Consider the following 26143-nt stretch of genomic DNA (forward strand, 5'->3'; position numbering starts at 1 on the left):
TCGGCTCCACCCGGTCTCTGACGTCAGACGCACGCCGGCAAGAGGTGAGCTGATTGGCTGCGTCAGAGCCCTTGGAGGAAACGACTGGGGAGGAGGGGCTAAGGGGTGGGAGGAAACGGTCCGTACGTAGAGCGGCCTGATTGGTTCATGTGACCAGCGTCCTCTTTGTTGGGGGCAAGGAACTTCCGGTCGGTCAAGTCCTGGGCACCGTTAGGTAAAAAAAAGTGTTTACCTAAAGGTGCCCAGGACTTGAAGTGTAAGTATTTTCGGGTGGTATTTTTACATGAGGTCAGAACTAAGTTCCTAACACCCCCCGGGCTTGTGTCATCCAATGCTGAGCCTCATTTTCTCTTTCTATTGCTTCAGGTATAGAAAGTGTTGGACAAAGACGTGATCCATATTCTAGGAATTTACAGTCTAATTTGGTGGTTATGATATATGGGTAATTAACATAAAGCGACTAATGAGTACCAGTCTTGCGGAAGAGGAGGCAACAAAGGAGACGAGCGAGAAACATTAAAATAAGTAGGTAAAACGAATAAGGTGGATAAACTCCAGGTCAAGATTTTTAAAATTAATTTTTATAAAAAGACCGTGTTTGAGCAGGGGGAGGAGCAGTTAGATGTATAGGGAAAAGGGGTGGCTACCTGCTTGGACTCTAGTCAATTAAGACTAAGATTTTTAACTGCCACATACTAACTGCAACCTTGGATAAATTAACCTCTCAGAGCCTCAACTTAATCATCAGCGAAGTGAATTAGTAATAGATATTTTATAGGGCATTGTGAGGATTGAGAAAATTTTGAAAATACACATACAGTATTATTATACTTTCTTTGTTTTCTTGTTAATCCTCACCTGAGGATATATTTTTCCATTGCTTTTTAGAGAGTGGAAGGATAGGAGAAGGGAGGGAGGCATGGAGTGGGGAAACAGAGAGAGAGAGTGAGAGAGACTTTGATTGGTTGCATCCCAGGTATCCCAACTGGGGCAGGGATGGTACCTGCACGCAGTTACAGTGCCCTTGACCAGGAATCAAACCTGCAGTGCCTGGGACCAGGCATCATTCACTTTGCAACACTGGCTAGGGCATTACTACAATACTTTATAGGCTTTGCTAAGGTAGATTGAGCTAACAGACAGGTACTCGGGAACTGGGTGAACCAAAAAACTGAAGGCAGAGAAGCACATTAGAAAATTGCCCTAGTCCCAGACTATAAGAGTTGAATGGGAGGGACAAATAGGAAACGTTATGAAGGAAAACCTGTCTGCTTTAGTAACTGACCAAAGGGAAGTTACTTTTGGCAGGAAAAGGAGAGGACAGTGGCCATGTTGGAATACCCAGGAGAAACTGGCAGAGTTATAGAAATGGACTAGAAGTCTAAAGGAATTTATCTCTTCCCCTTGTTTTGGACAGGGGAAAAGATGATAAATTTAGGTGGTGGAGATGTTCTGGATATTTCAGCAAGTGCCTTTAGATTTGTGATTGAAGCCAGAGGGACACAGGGCTTCAAGTATAGGGTTTGGGATGGTTTAGTGAATACAGTTGAATTATCTAAAGTAGAGTTCTCTAAAGCAGAATATCTGAGAATGTTTACTGGGTTAATGTACCAGATACTTAAATCAATTCTTCCACTCTTTGGCCCAGTAGAAGGCATTGCTATTCAAAATCAGAAAATCAGACCTAATATTGGGAGAAATATCCACTTTTCACGGCTCCACCTTCCCACCTCCCTGTAGAAATCAGTTTACATTTGCCTTCACATCTGCCAAGCTGTATGGTGCAGAACTCTAGAGCCTCATCCCAAACTTGAATTTGTCCAACACACTGGACAAAGACCCTGTACTGAGAAAAATGTTACCCTTGATCAGAGACAACGCTCTACTTAGAGATGAATGGCCCTACTAAGAAAGGGGAAAACCCAAGCTACTTAATATTCATAATAAAATATTGTCTTTGCTACTCAAATAAGTGTCTACTGATTTTCAGCCAATCTAGAGGTTACTTTAAACAGCAGAGTATGATATTTTACAAAGGGAAGCCAATAAAAAACACTATCCTTACTTGTTTCAATGAGCTCATTAGAATGTTCAACTCATCTTGGTTGTGCTGGATTAATAACTACAATATATATTTTACATATGTGAAATACCTATACAAGATTATAGCTCCATATATTTAAAGAACAAAATTGCTACATAAATCTGTCAGTTCATTGAGAGCTTCTTAATATTTTGTATTATACTTTATATCTTTGCAATTACTTAGCTAGAAAAAAGTAACAAATTACTCAGCAATGACCAAATTTTCATAGCAAGAGTATGTAATTTCAATAATTTTTAAATGACGTACTATGTAAGTCAAAGGATGCCAAAGAGTGTAAAATTATTTCTACGTTTTATTTGCCTTTCACAGCAAAGTAGTTTGGGTACCTTTTGTTGCTCCATATTTGCATATCAGTTCATATCTTGATTTCTGATGATGGCAAAATAAATTTGACATTTCATTAAAGGCAATTCCAAGTTAGCCCTTTTATTATAGGTCAGATGGAAGTGTTAGCCAGTCTTTACAAGATTTTATGATGCATACAATATATTTTGTCTGTGTTCATATTAAATAATCAGTTCAAAGTTATTTTTCTCATTTTTTTTTTTTTTTTTTTTTTTTTTTAGAAAATAATGCTTTATTTTTTTTTTTTAGAACAATTATAGGATTACAGAAAAATTGAGTGGAAAGAATAGAGAGTTCTCATATCGTCCCTTCAACACATAATTTCCCATTATTAACATCTTGTATTAGTATGGGACATTTATTATAATTGTACATTATTACAATATTGATACATTATTGTTAACCTAAGTTCATAGTTTACATTAGGGCCCACTCTGTATGTTATACATTCATGCAGAATAGTTTAACTGCCCTAAAACTCCTTTGTGCTTTTACCTATTCACCCCTTCTTTCCAACCCCAACTTTTGACAACCACTAATCCTTTTACTGTCTCTATAGTTTAGCCTTTTCAAGAATGTTATATTGTTGGAATCATACAGTATGTTACCTCTTCAGATTGGCTTCTTTCACTTAGCAATATGCATTTAAGGTTCCTCCTTAATCTATGTCTTTTCATGGTTTCATAGCTCATTTCTTTTTAGCACTGAATAATATTCCATTGACTGAATATACCACAGTTTGTTTATCCTTTTACCTATTGAAAGGCATCTTGGTTGCTTTCAAGTTTTGACAATTATAAGAAAAGCTATTATAAACATTAATGTGCAAGTTTTGTGTGGAAATAACTTTTCAGTTCATTTAGGTGAATGCTAAGGATTGCATGCCAGGTTTCCCAAGAAAATGCCAAACTGTCTTCCGAAGTACTATTTTACATTTCCACCAACAATAAATGAGTTCCTGTTGTTTCATATCCTTGCCAGCACTTGGTGTTGTTATTGTTTTGTATTTTAGCCATTTAATAAGTGTGTGGTACTATCTTGTTTTAAATTGCAATTCCCTAATAACATATAATATTGAGCATCTTTTTATATGCTTATTAGCCTTCTGTATATTTTCTTTAGTGAGGTAACTGCTTCCCCACCCCCCCCATTTAATAATTGGGTTGTTTTATTACTTATGAGTCTTGAGAGTTCTTTGTATATTTTGGAAAATAGTCCATCAGATATCTGTTTTATAAAGATCTATTCCCAGTCTGTGGCTTAAGTTAGTTTTTGTAGAAGGTGTAAGTCTGTATAGATTCATTTTTTTTTTCTTTTGCACACAGTTGTGCCAGCACCATTTGTTAAAAATACTATCCTTTCTACATAAATTTGCTTTTTCTCCTCTTAAAGACTAGTGAACTCTCTGCATCTATTACTGGGCTTGCTATTCTGTTCCTTTGATATATTTATCTATTCTTTCACCAATATCATGCTATCTTGATTATTATAGCTTTATACTATTTCTTGAACTCTGGTAGTGTCCTCCAATTTTATTCTCCTGCAAATACTGTGTTGGCCATTCTGAGTCTTTTGCCTCTGTATAAATTTTATAATCAGCTTGTTGATATCTACAAAATAACTCATTGAGATTTTGATTGGGATCATGTGGAATCTATAGATCAGGGTAGGAAGAATTGACATCTCAATACTAAGTCTCCCTTTACGTGAACGTGGAATATCTTTCTACTTAGTTCTTTGAGTTTTTCCATCAGATCTTGTACATATTTTATTATATTTATACCTATCTCACGTTTTGGTGCTAATATAAATGTTATTCTGCTTTTTAATTTCAAGTTTCAAGTGTTCATTGCTGGTGATATTAGTAATTTATGTCTTATATTTTCAGTTAACCTGCCTAGAGGTTTGCCAATTTTATAGATAATTTCAGATAACCAGTTTTTGGTCTTACTGATTTTTCTCTATTGATTTCCTGGTTTCAATTTAACTGATTTTTGCCCTAATTTTTTAAAATTTATTTTCTTCTGCCTTTTTTTTTTGAGTTTAATTTACCATTCTTTTTCTAGTTACTTAAAGTGGAAGCTTAGATTATTGATTTTAGATCTTTCTTCTTTTCTATATAGGCATTTGGTGCTATAGGTTTCCTGCTAAGCATTGCTTTTGCTTCATTCCTCAAATATTTTAATATTTCATTCCTCAAATATTTTAATTTTATTTGTCTAATTTTCTTTTGAGACTTCCTCAACCCGTGTTCTATATACAGGTGTGTTATTGAATCTCCAGGTGTTCAGAGGATTTCTAGGTATGAGTTGTGACCAACTTAATATTTTATTTGAATAAAGTAAAAGAATATCCCCCAAAACTTAAATGTAAAACCATTTGGTTTGCTTTCCTATTTAAAATAATATAGAAATCTATTTTCTGCAGTATAAAATAGTAGGGGGAAAATTAAACTAGAAGCCTTAAGCAAGAAATTAAAAGTAAAATTTTCATAGTTAATTTTAGAAATGTTTTTAAACAAACATTCTCCCTGGAATGAAGTGGGAAAATCTTTTAATTTAAATTGCTATTGAATTTGTACAGTGTGCTCTTTTGGCATGAAGACATAATAAACTATTTTGATTTCTCTTTGATTTCCTGTTTGATTCCATATGTGTGTGTATTTATGTGGATTAAATCAAGTTTGTCTAGGAGAGATTTTTATGTCAAAGTCAAACAGAGGATATATTTTAATTTTCTCTTAAATGTTATAGGCTCTAGATACATAGGTATTGTTTACTTTTATGGCGGGCCCAGTATTAATTAATAACTATAGGTTCACAAAATATGGCACATCCCTATATTTTCACCTCCTTAGCTAGAACACTTTCTAATTCATACAACACATACTAGTCTCTAGTAAAGGGATTTGCTTATATTTATAGAATTAGCAAAACAGATCTGAATCAAGCAATAAGCTTATATGAAGCTGAATCTAGAAAATGCATCCTATGAAATTAGCTAATCACATTCAAATAATGTGAAAGATGCATAAGCAAAATTTTATTTTGCAATAACTTTTTTGTGATTGTGATTAGATAGCCTAATCGAGAATGAAGAAACAGTGGTTCTTTTTAGAAATGAATAAATTTTCTACTGTACAAGTTCATATACCTGTAGCACAATGAAAGGATAAAGATGACTTCCTTGCACTGTGATTATATCAAATCCAGTGAACCTAAAGTATTCACTTCATCTAGGCCAAAAAATTTACTTTTATCCTGATGACCAAGTAAAAGCTCACAGTGCTTATATGAAAAAAGCCACATTATAACTTTGGTACAACTGTGGCTGCAATAAAACTACAACATACACATATATACACAACCCAAATTGGTTTGTCTTAAATGGATGAAGAAATGTAATAATTTATTTCACAAATACTTCAGAGATATTTTTCTTGAAGAAATCTGTGACCACTTCTTTTTCTTGCCTATTTAAAAGGTACTTAAATTTTATCAGTAATACTTCTTCCATATAATTACATTTAACTATGTCCCATGCTGTCATACCTTCATTAACTAGATGAACAAATAGTTCAGTGCTCACCTAAACTGAACATTTAAAGAAATGACTCTATTATCAGAAGAATGGTATGTTAAGAATTCTATCTTGAGATTTTATGGAAATCCTCACAAAAAATGTCCTATATGGAACATACTGGTTTTCTTTCTCCTAAAACAAACATAATGAGCCAAAATATTTGAGTGAAAACAAATAACACAAAAGTAGAACTCTTGGAGGAAAGAAATCTGACATTTACCAGCGGTTTGGGGGGAGGTGAAATGTCAACACTTAGATGATGCAGTCCATGACATGAATTTGTAATGTATCTATGTCAGGCAGGACTTCTCCACACTTGGGGCAAGAATGAATTGGTATATTTTGCTGCTGCTGTTGCTGCCAGTTCCTATCATCAGCTCCTGAGAATAAACATTAAGTGAAATATTATTCCATTCCTTCCATGTTACAAGCAGTCTTATTTAATGGATTTTAAGAACAGATGGTTAATTTTAACATCAGTTAAACATTATAATCTGTACCTATTATAGTAGGAAGTGAATCCAGGTCATTTTTATGTTTTACTGAAGTAATCTACACTCACACACACACACACACAAAATCTCCAAAAGTAGTACCTGCTTTCTATTATTTTAAGATTTAGGGTTTATTCTGGGTTTTAGGTACATGAAAATACATGGTTTTATTTCTAGATACCAGGAAATAGGTGCTGTAGTAAAAACTGGAATGTTTGAGAGAAGAAAGAGATAGATGAGGATATAAGCTGAAAAGGAGAGATGTGGAGAAAATGATGAGAGCATGGAGAGGTGGCATCCTAGAACAGTATGTATCTTCTTAGAAGCAAAGACAATAATTGTGTTCACCCAGCAGATACTTTTGAGTACTGTGTGATATGGAAGATAAGGATACAGATATGATGAGGGTGTGAGACAAGAAAAGTGACAGCGTGGCATGGGAGGGGAGTGCCGTGGTTGTGTCATGCACAAGGTGGTTTAGTAGGAAGACAAAGGCACCTGGCTCAGAATGCTCTGCACATAGGCCACCTCAATGAGGCTGATTCTACTTGAGAGGAGGCCTAAGAATGAATAAGGGTTACCAGGTAAAGTAAGTGAGGAGAAAGAATTGAAGAATTATTTCCCCCAATTTTAGAATGGGTCTGAGACTCAAGCCTAAATCAAAGAATGCGTGAAGTCAGCATTCACTCTAGGTAGGTCCCACATGAGTAAACTGTGATCAGTGCTAGAAATGATTTCTGGCTCCCAGGGCATCTCCTTCATCTGACCTTTCTGGACAAATGCAAACCATTTTGGTTTTGTGCGTCTCCACACAGATCTCCAGAATTCATTTAATTTCTCAAGTATTTGTTTGTTTTTTTTGGAGGATAACAGTGGAGGTAACCTTTAACATGGCTTTTTGCTTCTGAGCATACTTGAATTGAATAACATGTGAGAAAATTATTATATGTTGTTTGTGTTTAGCAAACTTTAGAATTACACTTGAATAGAAATATTGATCATAAGACATGATTTCTAAAGCAGGAAGATTTCTCTCCCTTTTATTGAATTTATTGGATGACACTGGTCAACAAAATCATTTAGGTTTCAGGTGCACAATTCCACAACACACCATCTGTACACTATATGGTTTGTCCAGCAGCCCTCTCACCCTCAAAACTCTTCCACTGCCACTTCTACACCTCACTCTGGCAATCCCCACACTGTTGTCCCTGTAACAGGGAGCTTTCTGATAGTATCATTGTTCTACATTAGGGAATCAGTAAACTTTTTATCTAAAGGGCCAGAGAATAAGTACAGGGTGGGGCAAAAGTAGGTTTATACTTGTTCAAATGGAAAATAATACAATAATTAAGAAATAATAATACAAGAATAAATTGTTTCACATACAACTATAAACCTACTTTTATTCCACCCGATATTTTAGACTTTGCATATGATATAATTTCTGTCACAGCTACTCAACTCTGTTGCCATAGACAGTAAGTCAACAAAAATGCATGACTATGTTCCAATAAAACTTTATTTATTAAAACAGGGCAGATTTGGCCTGTGAACTGCAGTTTGTCAAACCCTGCTCTAGAGAGCAACTAGCCAATCTCAGGGACTGTTGACTTTTCATTTAAAGCTCCATTGCATTGAAGTGTGCCTTTTTTTTTTTTTTTTTTTTTTTGACCGGCCTATGTTTAAAGACTCAGACTTTGGATTATGGGTTCCCTCTACTTCCTGGCTCTTCACTGTAAAATAAGCTTAGTCAGTTTTCATTATTCACACATTACACTCATTTCAGCCTTTGCCCTTTCATTTTCATACTGAACTTATCTAAATACTAGCTTAAAGGTCAAGTTTATAGTCACATCTTTTCAAAGCCTATCTCAACTTGTCCCACCCTAAATGATCATCCTTTCTTCTTATCTTTAGCAGTATTATTTCTATTACTGAAGTATTATCTTGTATTATGCATTCATCTTTCTATGTGCACATCCTGTCTCTCCAACTAGACCGTGAGCCCTCACGGATCTGACAATGACTTATGCCTATTTGTTTCCTTGTGCTCAGACAGTGACCTAGACCAGAATAGACACTTAAATGGCCGCTGCTGAAATATACTGAGCGGGGCTCCTTTTAAGGCAGCTTTGTTAGAAAATGAAAAAAAAAAAAAAAATCCTAAGACATCTTATCTCTGGAATATTGTTTTTTATAAAACAAAGTTTATTAGGAATATATTTACACTTTGTAATGATTTTTAGATTATACATGTAAACCAAAGAGTGAACAATTCTTGTTTCAATTATTTTTCTTTTTAATGTAAATAAGCATTTGTCTTATATAGTTATGATGAATGGAAATCATCTCTTAAAAATCCAGGAGCAAGAGATCACCCTTTTTGACTCAAAACAAGTGTGTAGATACTTCTGGATATGAGGTATATTGATGTTCTTAGGATATTTAAAATTAGGTTAGAGAAAATGCATAGCAGTGCTCAAGTGGGTAGATGCAGCTTTCAGAGAAGAACATAACTTTACACACTGATGCTAAAAATGCTTGAGGCTATTAGTTATGCCAGTTCACCTGATGCTACCTCTGCCCCATTAGCCTATTTTTTTTTTTCTTGTAAAAGAATTTTGGTGGTGGTGGTAGGGGGACTAGGAGGAGATGGAGGGTAAAAGGGGTACTTTCCCCAAGATTTAACATTTAACTATACATACTAATATTACTTCTTTGCTGCTAATAACATTGTGATCTAGTTCCATTTCAATAGTGAAAGGAACAGACTTGTCCAGTGTTAAGAAAGAATTTAAAGAAATTTCACAGTTTTATGTGAAATTTATGATGACATCCTAAACCCAGAGTGTTCTTACTGGCATTAACTTTTCTTCTTGTCATGTAAGTCTTTGATCCTTTGTTTTTTAAAAAAATATATATTTTATTGATTTTTTACAGAGAGGAAGGGAGAGGGATAGAGATCTAGAAACATTGATGAGAAAGAAACATCGACCAGTCACCTCCTGTACAATCCCCACTGGGGATGCGCCTGCAACCGGTACATGCCCTTGACCAGAATCAAACCTGGGACCGTTCAGTCCACAGGCCAAAGCTTTATCCACTGAGCCAAACCGATTTTGGCAGTCTTTGATCCTTTGAGTGTTATTTTTACTAGTGTATTAAAACCATATAATAAACATAGCCTCTTTTAATACGTTCCATGATCAATTTCATTCAGGAAATTAAAATTTGGATGTAGTATATAATTAATGACAATATTTCATGCAGTACCATGTAGGGTTATGAGACAGATAACCTTGGATTCCATGAGGCTCACATTGCCTTTGGTTCGATGGTCCAGTTCTGCCACTAATTCACCTTGTGATCCTGAATAATTTAACCTTGCCTTCTGTACGGTAGTGATGATCTATATCTGATAGAAATTTGTGAGGGTTACATGAAATAATGTATATGAATGAAAAGATCAGCACAGGGACTACTCATAGAAAACTCTCAAAAAATGGTAATAGGTGGTGGTGAAGATATAAGTTCTGAGAGAACTCCCTTGCAGACCTGGTCCTTCTCAACTGCCCTCCCCTGCTGGCCATCTTGTGGTGGCCATCTTGTGTCCACTTGGGGGCAGGATCTTTGACCACATGGGGGCTGCCAGCTTGTGTGTTGGAGTGATGGTCAATCTGCATATTACTCTTTTATTAGATAGGATAGAGATCTGGTACATGGTGGGGGGTGGAGGGGGAGGGAGGGGACCAGCTGGTTTGCCCTGAAGGGTGTCCTGGATCAGGGTGTCCTGGATCAGGGTGGGGGTTCCCTTGGGGTGTGGGGTGGACTGGGCGAGGGGTCTGTGGTGGTTTGCAGGCTGGTGACCCAAGCAAAGGCCCTGGTATCTGGAATTTATTTACCTTCTACCATTGAAACATTGTAGCCTTGAGTGGAGGCCTAAGCTGGCTAGGGTGTATAGAAAGCGTGGCTTTTGTTGCCAGAGAAACCCAAGCCTCTCTCAATTGCTCTCTGTGACTGCAGCCATCTTGGTTGGGGTTAATTTACATACTTGCTCTAATTGGCTTGTGGGCATGGCTTGAGCGGAGTGATGGTTAATTTCCATATTATTCTTTTATTAGGTAGGATTATTATAGATAACAGGTAAGTCCTAAAACAGGTATAAAGTACTTTGGAAATTCAGGAGGGAGAGGTCACTTTCTGTTGGTATCATAAAGCTGACAGTTGAAATGGTTTTTTAAGTTGGGATAAGAGTTCACTGGAGAGACTGGAGGAATACAAGGATATGAGGAGAGGGCTTCTACATGAAGAACGCTTTATAAACAAGTATATGTAGGTATACAAGTTTATGGCAAGTTCAAGGAACAAGGAATGATTTAGTTGGCTAATTGCTGTAGGGCACTGGTCGGCAAACTCATTAGTCAACAGAGCCAAATATCAACAGTACAACGATTGAAATTTCTTTTGAGAGACAAATTTTTTAAAATTAAACTTCTTCTAATGCCAATTCTTCAAAATAGACTCGCCCAGGCCGTGGTATTTTGGGGAAGAGCAACACTCAAGGGGCCAAAGAGCTGCATGTGGCTCTCAAGCCACAGTTTGCTGGCCATGGCTGTAGGGGAATGCCGTGAGAGAAGGCTTAAAAGTCTGGCTATGCTAGGCCTTAACTGTAGGCATGAAGAGTCTGGTCTGGATTCAATAGGTAATGGGTAGAGAGCAGAGTACTATGGAAATAGGCTGATGTGTACTATATTTTTTGGTAGCTTGATTTGAAATCCATTATATATGATGAAGAGGAACTTTTTTTTTTCAAGTATCTTCTTTAAGGATAGTTATTCCCTGGATTCCTGAAAGCTTAGAATCACACATGACTCACCTCTTTGAACGAGGTAGTCCTGTTGGTCAGGGTCACTGGTTCTGGCTCCATGACGGCTCTGCATTTCCATCAAGGACTGCCTACTGGGATTAAAAGCAATACTCTATGTGATGTTCTAAAATCCTGAAACATGACAATATTAAGAACACATTCAGTAGAAGTATGAGAGAAAAAAAAGAGCTGAACTGTATACAATGCCAAGGTGCATAGAAACCAGAACTTAAGACTAACTTGAGTTGTAGATATTGTTGGTACTAGGACATGATGTAGTAAAAGTAAATAACAATTAAGATAAAAAAAAAAAACCCAATTAGGAAATAACCAAACTCTTAATTGTAAGGGAATGTATTAGAAAAAAGTGGCAATTAAAGAGAATTAATTAAATCTGCACATATACATGCATTCAAAAAATCACAATGTTATGTAAAGCAAGTTGCAAAACTAGTTATAGTGATCATTTTGTAGCTTAAGCATAGAGAAATTAGTATTATTTTAAGATGTATAGATGTGTGTATATATAAAAATATAAAACAGTTGGGGATGCTACCCACAAATTCCAGGCAGTATGGGGAAAGGGAGAGAAATACAATGCAGGCTGGGAAACAACAAGACTTCAATCTCATCTGCAATAAAAATATACTTTTTTCTTTAAAAAAAAAAATATATATATATATATTTTATTGATTTTTACAGAGAGGAAGGGAGAGGGATAGAGAGTTAGGAATATTGAACAGCTGCCCCCTCCACACCTGCTACTGGGGATGTGCCCACAACCAAGGTACATGCCCTTGACTGTAGTTGAACCTGGGACCTTTCAGTCCGCAGGCTGACACTCTATCCACTGAGCCAAACCAGTTAGGGCTACTTTTTTTCTTTTAATAAAAATATACTTGAAGCAAATAAAAGAAATATGAATAACTGTCAATTCTGGATGGGGTTCATATTGGTGTGTATTTTGATCTCTGTATTTTCATTTTTCTATATATTTCAAATTTTTCTCAAAATGAAAATTTAAGCACAGAAGTAATTTTAGCAGTATATTACAGGCCCTAACCAGTTTGGCTCAGTGGCTAGAACATCAGCCTGCAGATTGAAGGGTTTTCTAGTCAAGGACATGTACCTTGGTTGCAGGCACATCCCCAGTAACAGATGTGCAGGAGATAGCTGATCAATGTTTCTCTTTCATCAATGTTTCTGACTCTCTATTCCTCTCCCTTCCTCTCTGTAAAAAATCAATAAAATATATTTAAAAATAAAAAAATATATATTACAGAATTATTTTAAGTGTTAGGACTATTTCATCTATACCAATGGCAAGATATGACTTTGAAACACAATGTCATGTTTTTACAGCTAAAAGCATAGAACTTGAACAGGTTTCCACAAAACACTGCCAAGTCTTGTAAGTCAAACTAAGCACAGGAGCCCAAATGAAGTGTAGCCAGAGATTCTTACAGCTCAAATTAGGGACCATCTTTAACAAGTCCCATGTTGAAATGTGCTCTAACTCTTCCCCTCACCTTACCTGCCTCCGTCTTCAAAAACATCACTACTGTCTTTCAGCAAAATTGCCAGCTGCAATGCCAGTTGCTCCTTTTCTTCATGCATCTTCTCTCTTGCTGCTCTTTCAGCATGAAAGTCCGAGCAGTAAACCTCCATCTATTAGAGGAAGAAAGAGACAGCAGTTACTGTCTAAATGAGGTGGATTCTCTATAGTTCACCTGTTGAGGTGAAAAGGCAGTGCTGCAGCTGTGGCATGTCTATGACAGGTACATGTTCCTGCTAGAAACAAATATAGTGACCAGGACGTTCCAGCTACCTTCAAGTAGAAGACACAAGTTGTGTATGTGTGTGCACTTTAAACAATTAGAACTCAGCAATTACATTGATATAGGTGGTTTAAGTACTGTATATCGCAGCAATTCAGTAAAATTCTTTGGCCTCTTTAAAAATTAATATACAGGATTAGCTTAATTTCGTAAACTAGAGGCCCAGTGCATGAAATTGTGCTGGTAGGGTCCCTAAGCCTAGCCTGCGATCAGGGCCATCTTCTGCCCGTTTGCCAATCCCCAGGTCAAACGCTGCCTCGGCCTCTGGGGCAGGTAGGCTGCCCCGCAGCTTCCGAGCGCACCACAAGCCCCGGCAGCAGCAGTGGCATTGGCGTCCACGTGAGCGGCCTCAAGTGGGCAGCATGTTCCATAAGCGGCCGGCCTGGCCCACGCACATGGAGATGAAGTCGCAAGCGCCCACTTTCCCGCCAGCTTGAGCCCCCGAGCAGCCATGCATGAATGAAGGTGAAATCTCCAGTGCCTGCTTTCCTGCAGGCCTGAGCCCCCAACCAGCCGAGGATGAGCTGGGGATCCAAACAGCCTGATCGCCAGTCCAGCCAGTCCAGTCCTCCTGCCACCCACCCGTACCCCACCCCCCTTCACCATTGCTGATCCATCGGAGCCTGTGGGCCAGGGGGAGGGACTAAAAGATCAGCTGTTCTGCCTGCTCGCCAGTCCGTTTCACCCCGCCACTACCCACCCACTTCCCCATGGTTCCCTGTTGGCCTGCGGGTGGAGGGTGTAGAGTTGGGGATGGTGGGGGAGGGGAGGTAATGAGAGGTGGTCAGTGCATCTCATGGCGACTGGTCAAGTGATGGTTCCAGACATTATGCTTATGGTCCCTGGCCTTTTATTATATATGATGGTTTATTTACTTTATCAAGCATATTTATGAAGGCTGGCCTTAAGTTAAATTTAAAATAATAAATAGATGCTATTTATTGAATTCTAAGCACATGTGAAGTCCTATGTTGACTATCTTATTTCAGTTTATCAAAAATCCTAGAAATGTAAAATTGCTATGCTCATTTCATATTACAAGTTCAACAGCTCTTAATCTTTGGGAGATTATTTAAGAGGTCAAGTCTGCATTTGAACTCAGATTGAGCCCATATACCATGGACTCTTCCATATACCACGTCACTTCCCATAGGAGGAGGCAGACTCCGAGACTGCACTAGTGATCCTCTCCTGCTGGTATTCATAACCTCATGTATTTTCCTCCCACAGTGAATAGGGCTTACCTGTGCAACCACTAGGATACTGAAGCGATGGTGTGTGGCTTCTGAGACTAGGTCATAAAAGACACTATGGCTTTTGCCTTATTCTCTCCTGGATCACTTGCTCTGGGGGAAGCTAGCTGCCTTCTTGAAGTGCTGAAGTAGCATATAGAGAGGCCTACAGGTGAGGAACTGAGGCCTTCCACCCACAGCCTGGCGAGTGAGACATCTTGGAAATTAATCTTCCTTCATAAGAAACCCTAAGCCAGAATCACCCTGCTAAGCTGCTCCTGGATTCTTGGCCCACAGAAAGTGTGTGAGATAAAAAGTGCCTCTTGTTTTAGCTGCTAAGTTTGGAGAGCAATTTGTTATCTAGAAATAGATAAATATTATATCATGATAGCAATTTCTTAAATTATAAAATTATGAAGTAAAAAGGAACTACTTAATAGTGACTAGTTTAGCATTATTCTAATACCAGTTTTTAACTTGTTATATTTAAAATTAGGTGGCTTTTTTTAATTTTCAAATTTAGGAGTTCTAGGATATAAATTTTATATATTACTTTTAAAAGTAAAATTAATAAATTTTTAAATATTCCATCACAATTATAGTTCAAAAAGAAAGCATGTAATAAAGAGATCTTTGTAAGGAAGTTCCTGCCATTTGTGAGTAATCCCACATTTTATGTTATCATTGATGGATCATAGGCTTTTTTGAGTCAGACCTAAATTTGAGTTCATGTCTTCAATTCAGATTTGATCCACTAAGAATTGGGTCTTTGTTTTGTCCATTCCTATATCCCCAGCAGCGAGAACAGTGCCTGACATATTATAGGTGCTCAAAAAGAGACTTGTTGAATAAATGAACAAGAATACTCATCAAAACAAATGTCTGCATATAGAATATGGCATAAGTACATGACTACAGTATCATGAGGTGCCCAAACAAAGGAAACACTATAAAGAGCTCAGGTTGAGATTCTGTTCCTATACAAATACATTAAAGCCCTAAGTCCATTTAAAACTCCCCCAATACTTCACTGAGTCAGCCACTCTGGGCAGCTGGTAATGAGTATATAAGGACTAGAGGCCCGATGCATGAAGATTCATGCAAGAATGGGCCTTTCTCCCCCTGGCTGCCAACATGGCCTTTGCTGGCTGGAGCCACCTTTCCACTCAGGCCTGCAGGTGCCTTTCTGCTGTGCAGAGGCCCAGAGCAGCCGGGATGGTGTGGAACGCTGCTTGGCACCTGTGTATGCAAATTAACTGCCATTGTTGTTGGGTTAATTTGCATATTTCTGATTGGCTGGTGTGTGTCTTGAAGATATGGTCAATTAGCATGTTACTCTTTTATTAGGTGTTTAATAAACCATTAAAATTGTTATATTAAAAATTAGAGGCCTGGTACACAAAATCCTTAGGCCTTGCTGGTGAGTGAAGTGCAAGCATCTGGTGTGGAAGGGCAGGTCCCAGCTGATCTCTGGGTCCTGGGAAGCACCTGGGGCTGTGGGACTCTACACGGCCCCCTCCGCCCGAGTCACAGCACCTGAGTCTGCATGTGGAGATGCAGTGAGCGCGGCCAGATGCCATAGGCCAGGGTGCAGCATGGGCCTCTGGGCCACCCAGTGGCACTGCATAGAAGCTTGGCAGGCAGCATGCTCTCTCCCGGCCAGCCTTGAAGACTGGCTCCTGTGTGAACCCACAGGGAGCCCGATCAGCCCCTGTGGTCCCAGCAGCTGCGGCCTGGCTCACCTGGAAGAGTCTGTGCGGGTACAGGCCAGGCTCCTAGTGGGTGCCCGGCACCTGAGCACAAGGGGCTTCCCTGGCACGTGACCAATGGTGTCCCAGGGGAGGGGAGCAGGAGGGTCAGAGCAAGCTCAGTGGATACCTCACATCCTCACTGCGCCTCCGGCACCACCACCCCTGCCCCCACAGGTAGCTGGCGTGAGGTCACAGCGCATCGCTGACACCCACCATGTTCTGCACCGCCCCCGGAGCTCAGTACACGTCATAGCAAGTGGTCAAACCCCTGGTCGAGGGGGAAATTTGCATATTTGGATTTTATTATATAGGATAATGTGTTTACCAGGTTGGGAAACATTTTACTTTTGGTGAAGGAATAATCCTGGATGTGTATTTCTGAAAAACAATTTGGTAAGATATATCGAGTAAAAATACAATATTATAGAACAATAAGTACAGATAGTGTAATCTCATTTTAAAAAAATGTATTTTTATTTCAGAGAGGAAGGAAGAAGGAGAGAGAGAAACATCAATGATGAGACTCATTGATTGGCTGCCTTCTGCACGCTTCCCATTGGGGTTCAAGCCTGCAACCCAGGTATGTATGTGCCCTTAACTGGAATTAAACTCAGGATCCCATAGTCTGCAGGCCAGTGCTCTGTCTATTAAGCCAAACTGGCTAGGGTGTGTAATCCCATTTGTATTTTGTTCTGTTTTTAATATATTTTATTGATTTTTTTACAGAGAGGAAGAGAGAGGGATAGAGAGTTAGAAACATCGATGAGAGAGAATCATCGATCAGCTGCCTCTTGCACACCCCCTACTAGGGATGTGCCTGCAACCAAGTACATGCCCTTGACCGGAACTGAACCCGGGACCTTTCAGTCTGCAGGCCGACGCTCTATCCATTGAGCCAAACCAGTTTCAGCTGTAATCCCATTTTTAATTAAGCAAACAAATAAAATAAAAACAGAAGAAATATACACTCACCAAAATGGTATTTGGGACAGTTGGATTTCCACTTTCTATTTTATACATTTCTCTATAGTCTAAAAATTGTATTTTATAATGAATAGTTATTGTTTATATAATTAAAAAAATACTTTATTATCATATAACCCTAAAACCACCTCTGAAATAGATCTCTAGTTACTGAGAAAGAACAAGTTATTTCCCACTTTTACATGATTTTTAAATCTCAGGCAGAATGTATTCTCACTCACAAACTCTCCTCCAACTACTTCACCAACCAGAAACCAGAGTAGGCCAAAACAGTCACAAGCCAACTGTACACAAATTCTTCCAGACAATAAAAGAAGAAATGTGTCTTAACTTGGTTTTATAAAGCCAGTAGAAACTTGATATCAAAACCTGACAAGTACATTAGCAAAAGGAAAATTCTAGGCCAACCTTCCTTAAGAATATAGATTAAAAAATCCTAATATATATAGAGAGAGAATTCAAGAAATGCAGTTTGCTTAATATTTAAGAAATCAATTTGTCTCACCACATTACCTAACTATATCCTAATAAAATAGTAATATGCAAATTAACCATCACTTCACTACACCCACCAGCCAAACCCACCAAACAATTGAGCGAATATGCAAATAAACCCAACCAAGATGGCTTCGGCCACAGAGAGCAGGAGGGAGGCTTGGGTTTCCCTGGCAATGGAGGAAGCCAAGCATTCCGCCTGCCCTTGCCGGCCTAGGCCACCACGCAAAGTTTATGTATCTTCAATGATAGAAGATACATAAATCCAAACAGAAATGGCGGCAGCCATGGAGCTGGAAAGAGAGGAGGCTAGGGTTTCCCCAGGTGATGGAGGAAGCTAAGCTTTCCACACACCACGGCGGGCCCAGTCCTCCACTTAAGGCTACAAAGTTTCAATTATAGAAGATACATAAATCCCAACAGAAACAGCTATGGCCACAGAGCAAGCAGAAGGCTTGGCTCCGCTCCAGGCTACAAAGTTTCAATTGTAGAAGATAAATATACTCAGGCCTGCAGGGGAGAATGTTGGCAGGGACCAGGCCTGCAGGGGAGGGCAGTTAGGGGCAAACAGGCTGGCAGGGGAGCAGTTAGACATCAATCAGGCTGGCAGGGGAGTGGTTAGGGGGTGATCAGGCTGGCAGCAGAAGTGGCTAGGGGCAATCAGGAAGGCAGGCAGGCGAGCAGTTGGGAACCAATAGTCCTGGATTGTGAAAGATATGTCCTACTGGGATTGGGCCTAAACAGGCAGTCGGACATCCCTCAAAGGGTCTCAGATTGGAGACGATGCAGGCTGGGCTGAGGGACACTCCACCACCCCTCACAAATTTTGTACACTGGGCCTCTAGTCATTATATAAAGAAAAAAAATTTCTTACATAAAATCTAACATCATTCAAAAGAAACATTTTTGGCAAACAAGGATAGAAGGAAATTTCTTAAGTTTGATGATTGATATCTACGAGAAGCCCACACTTAATAGTGAAATGCTGAAAGCACAGTCTCTGAGATGAGAGTGAGGCAAGATGTCTGTCATCTCTATAGTTATACTAGAGGCCTATTGCACGAAATTTGCACAAGGGGCTTGGCCCTTACAGCTGCAGTAGCTTGCCTCAGCCCTCACAGCAGGAGCGGCTTGCCTTGGCAACTTGCCTCAGCCCTTGCAGCCTCAGTGGATTAATTGCCTTGGCCCTCACAGCCCCAGCTTCGTCTGGAAAGTCATTTGGCTGTCTGGTCTAATTATGCATATTATGCTTTTATTATCCTATCTAATAAAAGAGTAATATGCAAATTAATTATCACTCCACTTCACCAGCCATGTCCACCAGTCGATCAGAACATGTATGCAAATTAACCCCAACCAAGATGGCTGTGGCCACAGAGGCGTAGGTTTCTCTGGCAACAGAAGAAGCCAAGCTTACGGCCTGCCATAGCAGGCCTAAGCCTCCATTCCAGGCTACAAAGTTTCAATTATAGAGGATACATAAGTCCCAAACAGAAATGGCTGCCGCCATGGATCAAGCAGGGGGCTTGGCTCTGCTCCAGGCTACAAAGTTTCAATTGTAGAAGATAAATAAATCCCAGATACTAGGGCCTCTGCTTGGGTGGCTGGGGGGCATGGCCAGTCTGCAAACCACCACAGGCCCCTCGCCCAGGCCACCCCATACCCCAAGGGAACCCCCACCCTGATCCAGGACACCCTTCAGGGCAAACCAGCCGGCCCCCATCCGTGTATCAAGCCTCTATCCTATCTAATAAAAGAGTAATATGCAGATTGACCATTACTCCGACACACAAGCTGGCTGTCACAGATCCTGCCCCTATGTAGACACAAGATGGCCACCACAAGATGGCCAGCAGGAGAGGGCAGTTGGGAGGCACCAGGCCTGCAAGGGTGGGCAGTTGGGAGGGACTAGGCCTGCAAGGGAGGCCAGTTGAAGACGATCAACCCTGCAGGGGAGGGCAGTTAGGGGTGACCAGGCAGGCAGAGGAGGGAAGTTGGGGGCAGTTAGGGGGAGCAGGTGGGAGAGCAGTTAGACATCAATCAGGCTGGCATGGGAGTGGTTACGGGGTGATCAGGCTGGCAGGCAGAAGTGGTTAGGGGCAATCAGGAAGGCAGGCAGATGAGCAATTGGGAGTGAGCAGTCCTGAATTGTGAGAGGGATTTCCGACTGCCTGTTTAGGACTGAGATGGGAATTGGGCCTAAACAGTCAGTCAGACATCCCTCAAGGAGTCCCAGATTGGAGAGTGCAGGCTGAGCTGAGAGACAATGACCCCACCCCTGCCCCCATGTACGAATTTTGTGCACCAGGCCTCTAGTGATAGAGGCTCTGTGTATGACAATTGTGCAATGGTAGGGTCCGTAGTGGCTGCCTGCCAGGGGGAGCCTCCCTTCCCCTGGCCGCCTGCTACTGCCAGCAGCCATGTTCCACACTGCACCCTGGTGGTCAGCGCATATCTACCTCCTGGTAAGTCAAACTTACGCCCCTAGGGACAATTTGCATATTAGCCTTTTATTATATAGGATCAGTAGAGGCCTGATGCATGAATTTGTGCATGGGTGGGGTCCAGCCAGCCAGCCCAATTGGGGCTGATTGGGCAAGGCTGGCAGGGGGTAGGGGCTATGGCCAGTTGACCAGCTGGCTGTGCCCCTGATTGGGGGATCTATTGGAGACAGGGCTGGCTGGGGGAAGAGCTGCAAGCAGCTGGCCAGCTGGCTCCCCCCTGGTTGAACTCCTGGTTGAATACCTCATCGAGGGAACAATTTGCATATTAGCCTTTTATTATATAGGATACTGGGGTCCCAGCCAGTGCAACAAGGCAAGATAAATAAAAAGAAAGACAGGAAAGGGGGGGGGGGGGAAACAAACCCTGTCATTCAAATGATATAATTAGTCTAAAAAAATTCAGAAATATTAGAATTACAATGTGAGTTGAGCAAGTTTATTGCAAAGTCAATATATGAAAATCAATTGTTTTTCTATATAACAGCAATCCTTAGAAAGTGGAGTTTTAAAAAAGATGCTATTTATAATAGTATCATCAAAATATAAAATATCTAGGAATCCTAAATAATAAAAGCATACTATGCAAATTAACTGAATGGTGGAATGACCTGTCACTATGATCCGTACTGACCACCAGGGGGCAGACACTTAAAGCAGGAGCTGCCCCTGGTGGTAAGATCCCATATGGGGAGTGCCACTCAGCCAGTGGCGGGAGCCTCTCTCGCCTCCACTGCAGGCGGGCGGTAAGGAGCCAGGGGTCCCGGACTGCAAGAGGGATATCTGCCTGCTGGCTTAGGGAGATCAGGCCTAAGCCAGCAGGCAGACATCCCCCAAGGGGTTCCAGACTGTGAGAGGATGCAGAACAGGCTTAGGGACTCCCCCTTACTAGAGGCACGAATCTCATTCACAAGGCCTCTAGTAATCTAATAAAAGAACAAAATCTTTACCAAGAAGATTATAAAAATACATCCCCCGTCCCATGCATGAAATTCATGCATGAGGCAGGGGATGTCCCTCAGCTGAGCCTGCACCCACTCCAATCTGGGACCCCTTGAGGGATGTCCAACTGCCGATTGGGATCAGGCCTAAATGGGCTATTGGATATCCCTCTCACAATCCAGGACTGCTGGCTCCCAACTGCCCTCCCCTGCAGGCCTGGTCCTTCCAACTACCCTCCCCTGCTGGCCTGATCCCTCCCAATTGCCCTCCCCTGCAGGCCTGGGTCACCCCCACCTGTTCTCCCATGTAGGCCTGGTCCCCCTCAACTGCTCTCTACTGCAGTCCTGGTCCCCCAACTGCTCTCCCCTGCAGGCCTGGCCCCCCCAAAACACTGCCGTCCCCTGCTGGCCTGGTCTCCCCCAACTGCCCTCCCCTGCTGGCCGGTCACTCCTAACTGTCTTCCCTGCTGGCATGATCGCCTACAACTGCCCTCCCCTGCAGGCCTGATCCCACTCAACTGTCCTTCCCTACAGGCCTGGTCCTCTCCAACTGCCCTCCCCTGAAGGCCTGGGTCCCCTCCAACTGTCCTCCACTGCAGGCCTTGGGTCTCCCTAAACTGTCCTCCACTGCAGGCCTGGTCCCCCCCCTCCCCCTAACTGCCCTCTCCTACCAGCCTGGTTCCCCCCACTGCCCTCCCCTGCTGGCCTGGTCTGATGAGTACTGATAATACTATTGATTGGAATGAAAAGGGTACAATCACTGTGGAAAACTGACATCACCTATTAAAACTCAGTATGCAACCCACGTGCCCATCAGTAGATGAGTGGATAAAAAAGCTGAGGTACATTTATACCAAGAGATACTATGCAGCAGTAAAAAAGAAGAATCTTACCCTTTGAGACAGCATGTAGGGACCTGGAGAGTATCATGCTAAGTAAAGTGAAAGACAAGTATCACATGATCACACTCATTTGTGGAATCTAAGTAACAAAATAAACTGATGAACAGAGTGGATCCAGACATGGAAACATGGAACAGTGCAGAATCACAGAGGGAAGGTGGGTGGGTGGGAGGTAATCAATCAAAGACCTTGAATGCATGTATGCATAACACATGGACACAGACAATAAGGGTGCTGAAGGCCTGGAGAGGGGTGGCTGGAGGGGGCCAATGGGGGAAAAAGGAGGACATGTAATGCTTTCAACAAGAAAGAATTATTAAATAAAATTTTTTTTTCATAAAAAACAACACTCAGTATGTGCACACTCTATGAACCTGCAATTCCACTCCTAGTTATGTAGCCAACAGGAAAAAATGTATAGGTAAACAAAGAGACATGCACAAAAATGTCACAGTAACATTAATCACAATTCTGCAAACTGGAAATAATTCAACTATCAACTGTAGAATGGACAACTTCATTGAGCTCTACACTTAAAAGTTTGGTGCACTTTCCACATGTGATATACTTCAATTAAAATTTAAAAAAAATATTAATGGAAATAATATAAAATAAAAAAAATATTTTAAACATCATCACTTTCCTATTGAGAATATAAGTAGGGTTAGCTTCACTCGGCTCATATTTCAAAATGTAGCTCACCTGCGCCCTCAGAACGGTCATGGTTTCCAGGTCCTCCTCCTGCTTGGCGATGGTCTGCTTCATCTCATCCATTTGCAGCTGCTTGGAAGCCAGTGCCTTCTCTGCCAGTTCCAGCTTTTCATTTAGCTCCTGCAGCACCTCCTTATCTACTTTTTCTGACTGTAAAAGATAAGTTTATTCTAGAAATGGTTTTCAAACAATTCAATCTATTTTAGTAAAAGACTAGCTAAAGGATTATTTTATTTTTTAATGATTGGCTCTACGTGGTTTTGTTAATTAGCAATGATAACTTACTTGGATATTCATTTAACTTATGGCTTACAAATAATAATTTTCTCATTTAAAACAATAAAAAAACACACTAAAATAAGGGAAATTATAACTAACCTCCATCTCAATGAGGTTGTAACTTGCTAATATGGCTACTTTTTCATTCACATTATTCTTACTTTGTAAAGTCAGTGGAAAGATGAAAAATGTTTACATTAAAAATGTATACCCTAGACCTAGCCAGTTTGACTCAGTGCATAGACCATCGGACTGTGGACTGAATGGTCCCGGGTTCGATTCCAGTCAAGGGCACATGCCTAGGTTGTGGGCTCGATCCCCAGTAGGGGGCATTCGATCAATGATTCTCTCTCATCATCAATGTCTCTATCTCTCCCTCTCTGAAATCAATAAAAATATATATATTTAAAATGTAATAGGTCCTAGAGAGGAACAATAATCTATTAAAAAATAAATGAAAAACAAAAAGTATATTTATAAGGATATAAGCTCAAAGACTCCATCTAATTCAAAGCTTCCGTCATCTTTATTTATTCCAGGTTTATTGAGGTAAAATGGACAAATAAAATTATAAAATTATAAGATATTTAAATTGTACAATGTGATGATTTGATGTATATATACTTTGTGAAAGGACTCCTCTCATCAGGTTAATTAACACATTTGTCACCTCACATACCTATCCATGGTGATAAAATGATCACATCATGCTGGGCATTATTACTAATTTAAGTTGCAGCCCAGTAAGTCCATGGTCTTAGGTTCACTGATAGCAGATAGGCTAGCCTTGTAATAGTTCCACCCAGTAGATGTCCTCTCCAGCCCCACCCGGCAATCTCACTGTGCACTACTCACAGAGGAGCCCACACTCTCAGCCCTCCTACAAACCCACCCACTGTGAGAAATGCTAAAAGTTTACTCCCTGACTATGGGACATTAGCACCACCTTCGTACACAAAGCACGTTACACAGGCACACCTCATTTTATTGCACTTAGCTTTATTGTGCTTTGAAACTACTGTGTTTATTACAAATTTGCCCTCCACCAGCAAAGAGATTAAACTTGCCACAGCCTCAGATGATGGTTAGCATTTTTATCAATAATTTTTTTAAATTAAGATATGTACATTTTTTTTTCACCGAAACCGGTTTGGCTCAGGGGATAGAGCGTAGGCCTGTGGACTAGAAGGTCCCAGGTTCGATTCCGGTCAAGGGCATGTACCTTGGTTGCGGGCACATCCCCAGTGGGGAGTGTGCCAGAGGCAGCTGATGGATGATTCTCTCATCGATGTTTCTAACTCTCTATCCCTCTCTCTTCCTCTCTGTGAAAAATCAATAAAATATATTTTAAAAAAAAGATATGTACATTTTTTAGACACAAAACTATTGTACTTTTAATAAACTATAATGTAGTGAAACATAATTTCTATATACGCTCAGAAACAAAAAAATTCAAGTGATTTGCTTTATTGCAGTGGTCTGGAACTAAACCCGCAATATCTCTAAGGTATGCCTGTACATACATGGAACATCAGAAGTTATAAGCACTTAAGACAGAAGAAATCCTACCCTATATAATAAAAGTGCAATATGTAAATCGACCGAACCGTAGAATGAGTGGTCGCTATGATACACACTGACCACCAGGGGGCAGACGCTTAACATAGGAGCTACTCCCTGATGGTCAGTGCGCTCCCACAGGAGGAGCGCTGCTCAGCCAGAGCCTGGCTCATGGCTGGCAAGTGCAGGCAGGCAGTAAGGAGTGAGGGGTCCGGATTGTGGGAGCCCTGGACTGTGAGAGGGATGTCCCAGACTATGAGGACTCAGGCTGAACTGAGGGCCCCCCACTCTGTGCACAAATCTTGTGCACCAGGTCTCTAGTCAATTATAAACTGAAAAATAACCTTTGAAACCAGACTAGATTAAGATCAGTGCAGCTACTATACATATAAAATGTTCAATAGTTTCCACCCCTTACTAGGCTAGCTAGCAAAGTAATTTTTTTCTATGAGTACCTCTTTCCGTTTTAATTCTTCAACTGTTTTCAATGCATTACTGAGTTCTTGAAGAAGTTTGTTGTATGTCAGCTGCAGAGTGGCTAATTTGGACCTGTTTAAAAAGAAATCGAGAAATGGAATCTCGGGGGAAAATATCATGGAAACTTATATTCTTGTCTCGCAACTTTCTGAACACTCAAGGAGCAAAATCGTTTTTCCTACTTAAAAAAAAAAAAGGTATTTATTATTTATTTATTTATTTATTTATTTATTTAGAGAATCATTGATTGGGTTGTCTGGGACCAAGCCCACAACCTGGCCATGTGCCCTGACTGGGAATCAAATTGGCGACCTTTCAGTGTATGGGACAATGCTCAACCAACTGAGCCACACCAGCCAGGGCTCTTTCCTCCAACTTTTACCATCCCACTACCTTCAAGCATTTTCTTACTCTCAAAGAATTTTTCCCCTCAAAAAATCAAAATAAGATTACAAGTAATTTTTATGTTTGTTATAAAACTTCTATTTTATCACCTCAGGAAAAAAAAAAGTCTCCTAGTATTCCTTCAAATAAAAGAAAAAAATGTAAATGTATTTTTAAATCCTAATTTCAACCTGTATAAAAGAGCTATTCTATCTTCTTTGTGAAACTAGCCATTCAATCACAGCATACTCACTTTTCCTCTTCTGTTTTTGCTTGCTCCATTTTGATTTCTGATCGCATGCTTTCCACTTGTAGCTCCAACTTTTTTTTATTATAAACAAGCTCTTGTTTTTCATTCAGCTCTGATGGGGTTGCAGAATTTTTCCTTTCAAGGGCCTGACATCTAAGCAAGATAAAAATAACATGAATATATACAATTCTCCTTTATTCTCTGTGGTTTTTAAACAAATCCAAAGATTATGTAGCAAATACAAAGGATTTTGGGATTGTGTTTTTCAAGGATTAAACAGTACAAAATAAAATATTCTATCCTCCTTACTTTTTCACTAGAAGCAAATAGTTTTTCTGAACCCCTGTGCCTACACATAAAAAAAAAAAAAATACAGTTTTTTTTTGTAAAAAAAAAGTACATATTTTTGAACCCTTATGCCTAACATAAAAAAGCACACA

The 26143-nt window shown here is 40.2% G+C and overlaps 1 protein-coding gene across 4 annotated transcripts in view; it reads right to left on the reverse strand.

Moving 5' to 3' along the window:
- Positions 1-3598: 3598 nt before the first annotated feature.
- OPTN (optineurin) overlaps positions 3599-26143 on the reverse strand; it is a 57192-nt gene continuing 34647 nt past the window's right edge. For 2 of the 4 annotated variants that reach the window (XM_036452600.2, XM_045585685.1), the window contains 6 exons: positions 25707-25856; positions 25048-25141; positions 22745-22903; positions 12933-13066; positions 11408-11490; positions 3599-6414 (listed from right to left, as the gene is read on the reverse strand). In XM_036452600.2, coding sequence (XP_036308493.1) covers positions 6287-6414; positions 11408-11490; positions 12933-13066; positions 22745-22903; positions 25048-25141; positions 25707-25856 — 748 coding nt within the window. In that variant the 3' untranslated portion in view covers positions 3599-6286. Of the gene's footprint in view, positions 6415-11324; positions 11531-12932; positions 13067-22744; positions 22904-25047; positions 25142-25706; positions 25857-26143 lie in introns of those variants that run through there. The other 2 variants (XM_036452611.2, XM_045585690.1) reach the window with 2 other exon arrangements.

The sequence above is a fragment of the Pipistrellus kuhlii genome, unplaced genomic scaffold (assembly GCF_014108245.1).
Source record: "Pipistrellus kuhlii isolate mPipKuh1 unplaced genomic scaffold, mPipKuh1.p scaffold_m20_p_1, whole genome shotgun sequence".
In the NCBI taxonomy this organism is placed as follows: Eukaryota; Metazoa; Chordata; class Mammalia; order Chiroptera; family Vespertilionidae; genus Pipistrellus; species Pipistrellus kuhlii.